General features: G+C 47.2%; 1 protein-coding gene across 1 annotated transcript in view; it reads right to left on the bottom strand.

The window, feature by feature from the left end:
* The window catches only part of XPO7 (exportin 7), a gene marked incomplete at its 5' end in the record, with an annotated part of 34,887 nt that extends 23,164 nt beyond the window's left edge, over nt 1–11,723 (bottom strand). The window contains 7 exons of the mRNA XM_009072592.1: nt 1,276–1,349; nt 1,848–2,013; nt 3,643–3,747; nt 7,028–7,093; nt 8,909–9,075; nt 9,930–10,023; nt 11,565–11,723. Coding sequence (XP_009070840.1) covers nt 1,276–1,349; nt 1,848–2,013; nt 3,643–3,747; nt 7,028–7,093; nt 8,909–9,075; nt 9,930–10,023; nt 11,565–11,723 — 831 coding nt within the window. The remainder of the gene's footprint in view (nt 1–1,275; nt 1,350–1,847; nt 2,014–3,642; nt 3,748–7,027; nt 7,094–8,908; nt 9,076–9,929; nt 10,024–11,564) is intronic.
* Between the last annotated feature and the right edge of the window lie 1,336 nt (nt 11,724–13,059).

Genomic DNA, 13,059 nt, shown 5'->3' on the forward strand with positions numbered 1-13,059 from the left:
CTCACAGCCCTTTCCATGGAGAAATTCCTCCTGATGTCCAACCTGACCCTTCCCTGGTGCAATTTGGGGACATTCCCTCTTCTCCTGCTGATCCCTGGGAGCAGAGCCTGATCCCACCTGGCTGTACCTCCTGTCAGAAAGTTGTAGAGAGCAACAAGGCCCTCCCTGAACCTCCTTTTCTCCAAACTCTGCTCCCCAAAACACAGAGATTTCTTCAGGTGAAAACTGAGAACACACTGGGACTGGCAGGGAAACTGGGAAATGGACCACAGGCTTGGAAAAGCATCACAGAAGCTAAAAGAGTGGCAAGAAATAGAGTACCATTGTTCTCAACCCAAAGCTCTGAGACTGAAACGAGAGGAAATGCCAAGGTGCAGCTGCAGCAGTGAGAGGCTGGTGAAGAGGACTGAGAAGAGCAGCAGCAGTTGGGTATCAGAAGCACCTGCAATCCCAATCCAGAGGCAAATCCCTCAGATCAGTGCAGGAACTCCCTGCTCAGCCTCTCAGTGCTGCTGGCTCTGAGGGAGGACAATCAATTGCTTCACATTTCTATTCAGGAACAAGAGAAGAGTCTCACACTTCAAATCTCTCATGAATATTTGAGGCTCTCAAGTCAGAATTAGGCAGGAAAACCCTCCACCATCAGGAGCAGTGAGAGTCTCCCTGGAAAAATTCCTTCTGAAGGCCTTTCCCTGCATAGCCAAAGGGCTTGTTGTCACTGTGGCATGAATTATGGAGCAGACTGATCAGAGAGAAATGCCTAGCAGGAAATCTTGGCTTCTTTGCAAGAAATAATCCAACTTTTAGCTCAGTTGTGCTATTGGCCCTTTCATCCAGCTGGGACATGGCCTAGTTTTAAAGTGGGGAAGGAGAAACTACATTCCTGAGGGTGTTCCCAGACTTGGTACTTACTCCTAGTCTGGTCTGAGCATCTAGTTAGGAGCACAGAGGAAATAGCATAAGCTCCATCCCTCTAAAACATGAGTGAGCAGGGACACTCCAAGTACTGTGAGGATCATCCCTCTAAAACACGAGTAAGCAGGGACACTCCAAGTACTGTGAGGACAAAGCAAGTTGGAATTCCAGCAAGAACTCCTCTTAGGGCAAATCCAAAGCCTGGAGATGTATCCAAGCTATCAAGCAGCACTTTGTCACTGCAGCACAGCAGGGTCAAGGTGGTCTGGAGTCACCCTGTGGCACTTGAACGAGCAGAAAAACCTCCCAGGTGTATCCCACAAACCCCTCCTGGAAGGAAAATCAACACTGCACACTTACCAGAGGAGAGAATGAAGGAGGGATGGAATGATAAAGATCAAAAAACAACTGAAGGGTCGAAGAATCCAAGAATGCTGAAAGAGAAAAAAGAGCATTTTACCTCCATTTCCTGCTTTCCATGAGACTTATCTCAGCACATATAGCACCAGAACCCAAGAAATTTTCCGAAGGATTTTATATTTTCACACAATTGCCTTCCCTAGAAATAAAATAATTCAGTGCTACTTGGAACTAGGAGGAAAAGGGAAGTATTTTAAGAACACAACCTGTGAGGCTGCCTGGGAAATGCCTGTGAGAACAGGGATGGGAAGAGCAGGTGCCAAATTATGCTGTTTAGGTATGTTTAATACAAAACCAACTCAGTTTAGTGCTGGTTGAACTGAAGGTGTAAGACTGGAAGGGCAGAGAAGTGTTTCTAGCTGAGGTAACCAATCCCAGCTGAACTGTGTGTGGAATCCCCCTAAGGAAAGGCTGGACTGAACCTCTGGCATTGCATGCACAAGTTTATTGAGCACAGAGAGAGTTTGAACATCTTCCAGCTGGGATGCTGTGGATTCCTCCAGCAGGATTACCTGATCTCCAACTGGTTGGGATCTGCACAGTGCAAAGATCATCTGAGGACTCATCTGTGGAGGTGCCAATGAAATCAAAGTTCAGGCAGTTGTGGGTGAGCTTGAGCAGCTGCATGAGCAGCCCGTGCTGGCTCTCATCGTTCAGGTTCAGGTTCTTCCCAGAAGCCTGGAAAATACAATGTAATTAGACAGGAAAAGGCAAAAAGAGCTTGAGTTTGAGGCAGGATTTAGCTTTATGCAGGATGTGGCAATCACAGAGATGCTGTGGCACAAGCACATCTTGGTTAGGAGCTGCAGTTGCAGGACAAGGAGTAACGGGGATAGATGGAAAGAGGAAATTTAGATTAGATATGAGGAAGTTTTCTTAGACTTTAGAGCCCTTTCCAGTGCCTAAAGGAGCTTCAAGAGAGCTGCAGAGGGACTTGGGACAAAGGAAGTTACACTTTAGAGCCCTTTGGAGCTTCAAGAGAGCTGCAGAGGGACTTGGGACAAGGGGGAATGTTCCCGCTGCCAGTGGACAGGGATAAGTGGTACATGGGGAGGAAATTCTTCCCTTACACTTTAGAGCCCTTTGGAGCTTCAAGAGAGCTGCAGAGGGACTTGGGACAAGGGGGAATGTTCCCGCTGCCAGTGGACAGGGATAAGTGGTACATGGGGAGGAAATTCTTCCCTTGGACAGGGATAGGTGGTACATGGGGAGGAAATTCTTCCCTGTGAGGGTGTTGAGACACTGGCACAGGTTGCCCAGGGAGGCTGTGGCTGCCCCGACCCTGGCAGTGTTCATTCCAGGTTGGCTAAAGCCTTGAACAACCTGCTCTGGTGGGAGATGTCCCTGCCCAGGGCAGGGGGTTGGGGCTGGGTGAGCTCTCAGCTCCATTCCAACCCCTTATCACTGTATGATTCTATGACCTTTCCAGACAGCATGTGCATCTCCATGCTCCATCCTTCCAGGAGCTGGATAAACAGCATTTCCCTTCTCACCCCAGCCCAGGGAGCAGCAGCCAGGCCTGCCAGCCCAAGTTCCACCCTGAGATCCAGCAGATAAGCAAGTTCTTACTAAGGTTCAGCACGAGAATCCATTTGCTGCCTGCAGAGCATTTGGCAGCAGGGAATGTTGTGCTCTACCTCACCCTCCCATGGAAATGAGGAGCTGCTCTGGTTACACAGCTCTGCTCCAGGCAGGGAAAACAGGGATACTCTCCCGTGACACAGACAACTCCCTGCTCATGGAAAGAAAACCTGCTTTCTTGGGAGGTAAAACCAACCCTCCCAGCAGAGAATTGCTGCCTTGTCCCCAGATAAGCATTGTTAAAGCAAATTAACACCACAGTTAGCACAAAAAAACTGGGGGACACAACATAGTCTAATATTAAGTGACAAAATATCAAGGCCAATCTTTGCTCTGAACACACCTTCACTAAGATTTTTCCCCTCACCATGTGGGTTTCATTGGGGTTAAAAAGGAGCCAAGGACTTACTTGACAGGAAACTTCTGTGCCAGGAGTAAATCAAAGAGATTGAAATATAACCCAAACATTTCATTTCTCTCCTGATGCTTTAAGACAGCAAATTTTAACCTCAGTCTCATGGTCCAGGTGTGGATTTAGAAGAGATTTACTTCTCTATTTGTGGCTTGTTTTCCTTTTTATTTCCTTAACCCAATCCTAAGATAAAAGTTTTCCAAAGCCCAGCACAGAGCTTTCAGGCTGAATGTGTTGACTCCAGGAGGGAATTCAGCCCAGACTGTGTTGCCCCAACATTCAGCCCCCAGGAGAGATGCCAAAGGTTTCCTTACCTGTTTCAGCAAGTTGCATGACAGTGTGAAAATATCAAACAAGGAGGAATCCCGGAAGGAAGAGGCAATTTTCCTGTGCTTGGTCAGGGGGTGGGTGGTATCCGCCTGGGCAGAGAGAAAACCAGTGCTTAGGAGTCATGGCACAGCTCCAATGAGACCAGCACAACCAGTAGGAACCCTGTGGAGCACTGGGACATGGAGTTTCCCTCCCCAGAGCCATGGACTATACTGCCCTAGGAGGGCAGGGGAGAATCCAGGGAAAATATTCCTGGCTCATGTCTGGATTTGCCACCTCCCTGTTCCCCTGCCAGGAAGCTATGGGGGGTTTACTCTCCATTTCAGTTCAATCTCTCCCAACTCAGCACCAACAGCATTTTCAACAGCTCTTCAAGATTTTAGGAGCTTGAACTCCAAACTCCTAAGGGTTAAATCCTACCTGGAGGTGCTGAGCACACACAGGGACTACTACAAGCAATTCAAATTCCCCTCCCAGAGGAGGAGGAGAAGCCCAGAAGGAGAGTTAAGCAGTGACAGCCAGTTTGGACCTCACTGTATGACAAAATGAACTCCAGTTCTGGATCTCTCCCTGGATCCAAGAGGTGAAGAGCAGCACAGCTCAGGGACCTTCACAGCCTATTTTCCAGGAAAAAGGGGGAAATGAAGGGATATTTCCCACTCATTTCAACCCAGACTGGCCAGATCCCACCTGCTAGGATGGATGTGATGGGTTATCACAGTGAGCTGGAGCCTTCCTGCAGCAGCACATCTCTATTTCTTCATATTTTTCTCACTGTACCTCAGTTAACTTTGCATTTACAAACACCTCATGCAGCATTGCAGGAACCAGGACAGCTCCAAGCACTGCAGAGCTCAATTTCACTCCCTAACCTCACATCAATCAGCACAGAATCAACAGGGTTGGAAAAGACCTCCAAGATCAGCAAGTCCAACCCTACTATGGTTACTAGACCATGGCACTAAGTGCCACATCCAGTCTCAGCTTGAAAACCTCCAGGGATGGTGAATCCACCACCTCCCTGGGCAGCACATTCCAATGTCTGATCACTCTCTCCATAAAAAATCTCTTCCTAAGATCCAACCTAACCCTCCCCTGGCAGAGCTTGAGTCTGTGCCCTCTTGTCCTCACTGCAGTTCCTAACACAGAGTCCCTCTCTGGCTCCTTGTAACCCCTTCAGATATCAAGAAGTTGCTCTGAGGTCTCCACACAACCTTCTCTTCTCCAGGCTCAACAGCCCCAACTCCCTCAGCCTGTCCTCATAGGGGAGATGCTCAAGTCCTCTGAGCAACTTTGTGGCCTCCTCTGCACTTGCTCCAACAGTTCCATGTCCTTCTTATGTTGAGGACACCAGAATTGTGTGCAGTGTATTTCTTCTCTCCATGGTTAGGACAGATCTCACCTATTTCCTTTCCCTTCACCAGGAGGTCACAGGGTTTAAACCTGGCAATTTGTGGCTTAAACCATTAAATTTAACTTCAACCATTAAATTTGGCTTAATTCAGTGAATTTCCTTCATTCACTGAACTTGGTTTAAGCTAGTGAATTTGGCCTAAATCACTGATCTTGGCCTTAATCCACTGAACTCCTCCAGCCCAGCAGACACACAGCACCTCCAGGCAAGTCTGTCCAGTACTTACAGGATGGAAACTGCTACTTCACAAGAGAAGGTGCTCACACTCAGGGCTTTGTCCTCACTAGGTTTGGCTCCTTAGCTTTGCTCTTTCCATCCCAGACTATTTGATCTGCACTCTGAGCTTCTGCTACAAAAGCTTTAGTGAGCAGAGCTCTAGAAAATTCAGCTCTCAGCCAATGTACAAATAGTTCTCCCCCCAAAAAAGCCTAAAGAGAAGCCCCAAAGGGGTTTTGGGGTGATTTTATTTTGCAGTGCCCATGGCCATGACCCCACTCTGAGTGGGATTCTAGACAGGTTTAAGCTTTGCAAGATGAGTCACTGCATCCAGCCCTGTGCTGGCACAAAGCACACCTGGGAATAAACTGGGGTGGATTTAATAGCCAAGGTATTAGGAAGAGATTTTGGATGAGTTTTTAACACTTCAAGGCCTGTTTTAGTATCAATCTGGAGAGTTTGGAGTGGGAGAGGTGATGGTTTCTGGGCTGTTCCTTCTCCTGCAAGAAGCTGCATGAAGATGCTGAGAGACACATCCTAATTCATCCTAATTTCTAGGGATTTATATGTGTATATACATATAACCCAGACTTGGTTTCACCCATGCTCCAAGGAAGTGAAGGATCAGCCCCCTGTGGAGATGGAGTTTGGGTTGTAAAAACCTTGGGGTAACAGTCAAAGACATGGATTGAGATTTAGGAGGAGATCTATAGGTTAGGGCTCACTGCCCAGTCCAGGCTTGAGGAATTGAAGTGATTTTGGGCTCACAAATGGATGCAGAAGACATGTAAATCACAGGAAGGCTCAGGAAGTTCAGAGGGGCTGAACTTCACCAAGCTCAGCAAGGAGGAATTGGCGCTTTGCCTTTGCCAGGCCAAAACCTTCTCCTCCATTTCCAGTTCTGAAAGCAATTTACTCATCCTTCAAATCCCCCTCCTCCAGGATTTCTGCACTCCAAGGCCTGGATTAGTCAATACAGCAGCAAAATTCAAGGTTAGTTACTTAGTAAGGAGATTCAAACCAAAATCCTTGGTTACACCTGGTGCTGTTAGGCAAATCAGAGCCATGTACACCTGTGGTGACCCTCACTCTGCCTCAGGGCTGTAAGTCTGCCTGTCTGGGAAAAGCCACTCATTCCAGCTTCCAGCACAATTCCAAGAGCCAAGAGAACCCCACAGGACTCTATAAACCACTGAGCCAGTGGGTTAGGGGCTCAGCCCTGAGGAACCAGCAGGAGTTGAGAAGTTCCTGCTGGAAATGCTGGAAATTCAGTCCTGAATAAAAAGGATGGTTTAAAAATAGGCATAATGTGATAAATCCTCTTTGTTTCATCTCCCTGGTCAAGGAGGTGGGACCTGACACCTCCTCCACCACATGGGGACTGAGAAGAGAAGGTGCTCACACTCAGAGCTTTGTCCTCACTAGGTTTGGCTCTTGAGCTTTTTGCTCTTTGCCTTTCCATCCCCCAAAAAACCCCACACCAAAACATGGAAGAAAATGGAAGATGCCAATGAAACAAAACAATTCCTCAAGACAGGAGGTTTCAGCATCTTACCAGGACAGGGAAATAAATGGCTGTGCAAAAACACCAAAGGAAAACAAAGGAGCAGAAAAAACACCAAGCACACACATTTCCCCACAGCCCAAACCCCCCAAAGCACACAGAGCCCAGGCAGGACACAACAATATGAATGAGAAAATTGGACACTTACTTCACTGAGGAAGGCTGTAGCACTTACTTGATTAATTTCATTCGTTAGTTGGGACAGGATTGTCACTCCTATGATGCAGTGCTCTACACTATCCTGAGGAGGGAAAGGCCACAGGGACAGGGTCAGTGCCAGGAGGGTTTGTGGAGCTTCAGCAAAAAGACTTTGCCACTTGGAAGACTTGCCTAAAAATCCTTTATCTTCACTTTAGTGAGTGGAAAGAAGCCCAAACAGAGTTTAAAATGTGCTTTTCAAGATGCACAAGGTTCAATAACATGAGTTAGTCAAATTATCTCCTTAAGATTTTAATCAGCATTTTGGGGTCAGGGCCTAACTCTGAAGAGATTTACTTAGATTTTTTAAGGTTTTTGGTCAATTTTCACACAGGCTGTAGGAAAACACATGGAAATTTAGCAATATTATGATGAATATTACAACTGTTGGATGAAAAGTCTGGGAAATAAACTCCTCTCCCTGTTGAAACCTTGAAAACATGAGGAGCAGCTGACCAAGTGTCCCCACCACCTTCTGCCAGGGAGGGCCCAGTTCCCAGTGAAGGGATCCCATTCTTCCCAGTCTCCTCAGCCTCTGGAGCTGCCAACAAGGGGCCAATTGTGAACTGAGTGTGGCACAGATTACTCTTCCTTGGAAAGGTTAAACTATAGATCAAATGGTAGAAGAAGAACAACCTGGATTGCTCCTCTGCCTCAGTTTGTAACTAGTCAAGGAGGTTTCCTTCCCTTGCTCTGCACCTTCTGCCCTGCACAAATCCATCTGCAATTGAGAAATCCAGGAATATTTAAGGCTTGGGACCTTGGCCATGACAATCTCCTGCTGACAGTCCCAGTGTCACATGGTAACATCCCGACAGAAGCTCTGGAAAACCCTCCTGGAGCACCTCTGGAGCAGTGCAGAGCACTCCTGGACAGAGCAGTGCAGCCTCCTGTGCTCCTCAGCAGCCACCAAAGGTGACTTGAACAGGAACAATCTCCAACTGAACACACAGCAAGAGGTTATTCACACCAGTTAATTAGGTTCTTGATTAAAACTCACACATTCCCTATGCCAGGAGAATAAGGAATTCAGCTCTGGGTATTCCAGCTAAGAACTATTTGGGACAGAGTTACCAGCCCAGAAAGCAAAATCATCTTGAAATGACTTAACATTTAGATCTTACTTCACTGCAAAACATCTGAAAATGCCTAAAATATTAGTACTTAGCTTCTTTTCCACTGTGCCACGGCACAATTAAAGCCTTGGGCACATTAAATCTCCTCTTCCTCCTTCTTTGGGAAGGATTTCTGCTCATTGGAGCTCTTTTACTGTCTTCCTCCAACTTCTGATTTTGGAAATTTCAGGGCAAATCAATCAGTATTGATCGTTTCTGGGAGGAAGTTTCACTTTGGAGATAGTTGGTGATAAAACCACAACCTTCCAGCTGCACAGGGAATGAAACTTGTGCTGAGGTGACACTGTGGATAGTTACAAACCACTTCTGAAGAGAATTATTAGCAATAACATTTGTCTAACTTGCTGTTTTTAAGCCACATTTGGCTCTGATCACTCAGCTAAACACCCAAGGTGATTCCATAGATGCAGGGAAGGACAACAGGTCAAACATTCCCTTAATTTTGCTAATTAATGTGGTGTCTTTAAGCCAGAACAAAATAACTGAGCAACTGGAATGTTGCAAGATGTGTCTTCCCATTGGATTCTAATGGGGGCAGCATCCAGGAATAAATCCCTGCTCCAAATCTGAAATGAGAACTGACCTGTCCTAGCAGCTGCTTGGCCTTGGAAGTCCCTACTGCATCCCAGATGGAAGTCTGCCCACAGGATACTAAATTCCAGCTAACAACTGAAAATCCCTGGATTTGCCAAGCTCAGGAGGTGTGCCAAAACAAACCTGACCTGTAAAAACCTTGTGACATCTGTGATGACGTTCCTGAAGACATATTCATCCTTCTGACAGTCAAACCAACCCAACTTGGTGATCCTGGCATAGAGCTGGATCAGGGCCTGGGTGACAAACGTTGCCAGCTTGGGCCTCGTGGCAAGGTAGTTGAGGACATAATTCCCTGGAACACAGAGCAGAGGGGCAGCTGTAGACAAAAACTGGGGAGATGGAGCTGAGCTGGGAACACTGAGAGGGAAAAGCAGCTTTGGGAAAGCTGTTTGGAGAGAATCAGTGGGTTAGAGCCAAACCTTGAGCTTCTGTGTGTGACTTGGAAGGTCAGTTCCTCCCCTCAAGCCTAACTGGTTTGACCCATCAGATCCAAAAATCATGGAATGCTTAAGGTTTGAAAAATTCTCCCAGATCATCATCAACCCAGCACTGCCAAGGCCACCACTAACCATGTCCCTCAGTGCCACCTCCATGTGGTTTTTGGACACTTCCAGGGATGGTGACTCCACCTCTGTCCTGGGCAGTCTATGCCAGGGTTGGACAGCCCTGGACAACCCAAATATTCCCAATTTCCTTGGGGATGCTCATCTCCCACATCATCTGTAACAAGGAAAGGAATTCAGAGTCCTTCCTGGGAGGAAAGGAAGGATCCATCCACCATTCCCCAGGGAAGAGCAGGGCCAGACTTAAATGCTCTAAGTGACATGCAGAGACCCATAAAGGCTTTTGCTTTGGTCACTCATCCTGTGCAAAGGCAACTTGCTATTCCCAAGGAAAACTATCAAATGTCAACAAGTTTGTCCACATGACCACAGAGATGTCATTCCTTTCCACCTGGAAAAATCCCATGGATATAGCCCTGAACTCTGTGAATGACAGAGGTGAAAACATCACACACAAGAAGTATTTCTTTGCCTTCTGAGGCAAAAATCCCAAAGTGTGGATCCCCAGGAAAGCCCCAGCTGTGGATCCAAGCCCCTGTGAGAAATATTCCCAGGAATTTGGCTGGAAACAGCCCATACTTACGGATATCTATTCGCTGCTCCAGTGGCAAAGGGTTGTTTGTGCGTGACACCAGTTTGGTAAGGCAAGTGGCTGCCAGTAACTGGGAGTAGGAGGACTGGAAAGAAAGAAAACAAATCCAAAGACACAAAGAGAATGTTACTGCACACTCCAGCTGCAGCACCGATGGGTTTGCATGGATTTGAGGCTAATTCTTCCTGGGAATTTGAGTTGAAAGCATTCATTCCACCGGTAGGTGGAAATATCCCACCTAGGCTTTATTGTGTTGTTATGGATACTAAAGGAAAGCAAATGAGTGGTTAAAAAAATGGGAAAGCTTCTAAAAAGCAGGAGATGAACTGCCACTGAGGGCAGGAGAACTGCAGACATAGTCCAAGTGCATGGAGTTGCCTTAAATTCCATGCCTGGAATGATCCCTCTGAGCCAAGCAGTGTGTTCATATACATTAAGAAACACTTTTAGCCTCCACTTGGCTCCTAAATCCAGGTTAAAATGTGCTTCTTCCAACCCACTGAGCTGGGATCTCATTCAGGGACACAAACAGTGCCATTTTAGCCACCTACACCCCCCTGGCTGCATCCCATTCCCACACCACAGCCAGGGAATGCTCCTTTGTGGAATACACAGGGCTGGACAAAGCTCAGGATCTGTGCAGGGAAGTTATTTACTCCAATATTCCCAAGAACAGTGGGTACAAAGCATGTGAGATCCCAGGCTGAACAACCACCCTGTGGGAAGGGTGGGAGAGGCAATGGATCACCCTCAGACTCAAAGTTTAGGATCTTGCCTTAAAAATAGGTATTTATTGCCCTTAGGTAAAGCAGTTCCTAGTTCCCACTGGAAAAGCTTCACCTCAGTTTGGTTTGAATTCACTGGACATCAAACTTAGCCAAAGGTTAAGCTTTGTGGCAGTTTGCTGAGCCTGTTCTGTGTCCCTCTCCTCCTCCTGGAGAATTAACTCTTCCCAACAACCTGGGTAGTGTCTCCTATTTTATGAACAAGGCTCCAGGCTGATAGTGGGAAAAGTGGATGTACATCCTGCCAAAAGATCATGTGGCAAAGCCATTTTGAACATGATTTGTGCTGATACGAAGTGAAAACCAAATGCCACTCAAAAAGAAGGAAGCTGAAAACCAGGCAGGAATTACCCCTGGCATATCCCACATCCTTCTGCCACACTAATTCCTGAGCACATGATCTCCTTTGGCTCTGCTTTATACTCTGGATTATTAAGACAACAACACTATAGCAGGGGCAAATTTCCAAGGCAACATTCCAGAAGGAACATACTGCTGGGTTTAATCCCTTGGTACCTCCCTGCACACACCAGTTTCCCCTCCAGAGGCTCTGGAGAAGCCAGTGGATGGGAATATCACTGCCAAAGGCAAGTTTTCCACTTAAAGCTTGGCAGGTCTGGGTGGGAGCCCGTGCATAAAGCAGCAGGACCCACAAGACATTAACTGACAGGCACTGCAGCAGCATAATGAGCTGGTTTTGGCACTGGCTGCTCCCAGCTGGGATGCAGGAGCACAGCCTGGGGATGGAATACAAACACTGCATTCCAGCCCTCAGGGCTAGTGCCCTTCTCCATGCCCCAAATGCCAGGGTAGGTGCTGGCCCATGCTGTGGGGTACATACACTGCCTCTCTCCAGAAGCAGCTGGCACTTGCTCAGGCAGTCTGGGCTGTTGGTGAACTCCACCAAGGCTTTCTCTGCCTGCAGCCGTGTCGCGGTGTCCGTGGTCTCATAGAGCTGCTTGCACAGGTTCTCTAGCTGGGCCAGGCTCTGGAACACAGGGAAAAACAGCAGTTAGCAATGGGAGAGAGCACAGGTGACTTCTGCAGCACTTCAACCCAGGGATGAGCCTGTACACACACAGAGAAAACTTTACTGAAGGTAAAGGAACGAAGAGGCTCAACTCTTGTTTGTTCTTCCACTTCACTTACTAAATCACCTGCACAGAAATATCACAGTTTTATAGTTATGTAGTATGTTAAGGGGTTGGAATGGAGCTTAGAGATCATCCAGTCCCAACCTCTGCCCTGGGCAGGGACACCTCCCACCAGAGCAGGTTGCTCAAGGCTTTAGCCAACCTGGCTGTGAACATTGCCAGGGTTGGGGCATCCAAAACCTCCCTGGGACATCCACAGCATCCCTGGGGCATTCAAAACCTCCTTGGGGCATCCACAGCCCCCCTGGGCAACCTGTGCCAGTGTCTCACCACCCTCACAAGGAAAACTTCTGCCTAAGAGATTTACTAATTTCCCAGATACTTCTTGCACCTGGCAAAGTCCCACTTTGGCCTCCCTATTTCCAATTTTCCATGGAATCATAGAATGTTTTAGCTTGAAGGACCTTAAAATCATCCAGAGCCAACCCCTGCCATGGGCAGGGACACCTTCCACTAGCTCAGGTTGCTCCAAGGTGAAGATGATGCACAAACACCTTTCTGTATGGAGACTTTGCCAAGTGATTTGAACTAAGTGGTGGTGGATTTGTGCTGGGAAGCAGCAGGTGCTGCCAGGATCTGACCCTGATTTCATGTGGTTTGGAAGAGTTTATGGTTAAAGTTTTATCTTCACCTGAAGAATTTTGGGGATTTTCTGTGCAGAGTTTAAGTCTTTGGGGTTTGCTTTGCTCAAAACCAAAGTGATGTTGAGGTGCTGTGAGGCACTTGGCAAAGTTTTCCTGTTTCTCTAAAGCACTGGAGCTCTCAGGGCACAAAGCTCTCATTTTCCATGAGATTATTTAAAACAACATAAAATCAAACAAATCAGAGCTCTGGAATGTGGTACAAAATCCTCAATTTCTGCTTTATTTGTAAGGATTTACCCCTAGCAACTCACATGTGCAGGTGAAAGTACCTGGTCAGTAACCCTGGTCATGAGTCCAGCAGTGAGAACCTCAGGGAATATTTATATCCATCTGCAAAGCCACTTTTTTAACTAGGACAGCTGAGACTTCACTGGGGGAAACCATCTGCCCGCAGCAGAGGTTATGGCAAATGTTTTCCAGTTGTTTGAGCACATGGAATCTGCCTGGTAGGTTTATTTCCCTGTGAATGCATTCCCAGAGACTCTGCTCAGAGGTGTCCATTCAGCCTTCATCCAGGGCTGCTTTAGGGATTTGGGGC

Source organism: Acanthisitta chloris, unplaced genomic scaffold, assembly GCF_000695815.1.
Source record: "Acanthisitta chloris isolate BGI_N310 unplaced genomic scaffold, ASM69581v1 scaffold9114, whole genome shotgun sequence".
NCBI classification, from domain to species: Eukaryota; Metazoa; Chordata; class Aves; order Passeriformes; family Acanthisittidae; genus Acanthisitta; species Acanthisitta chloris.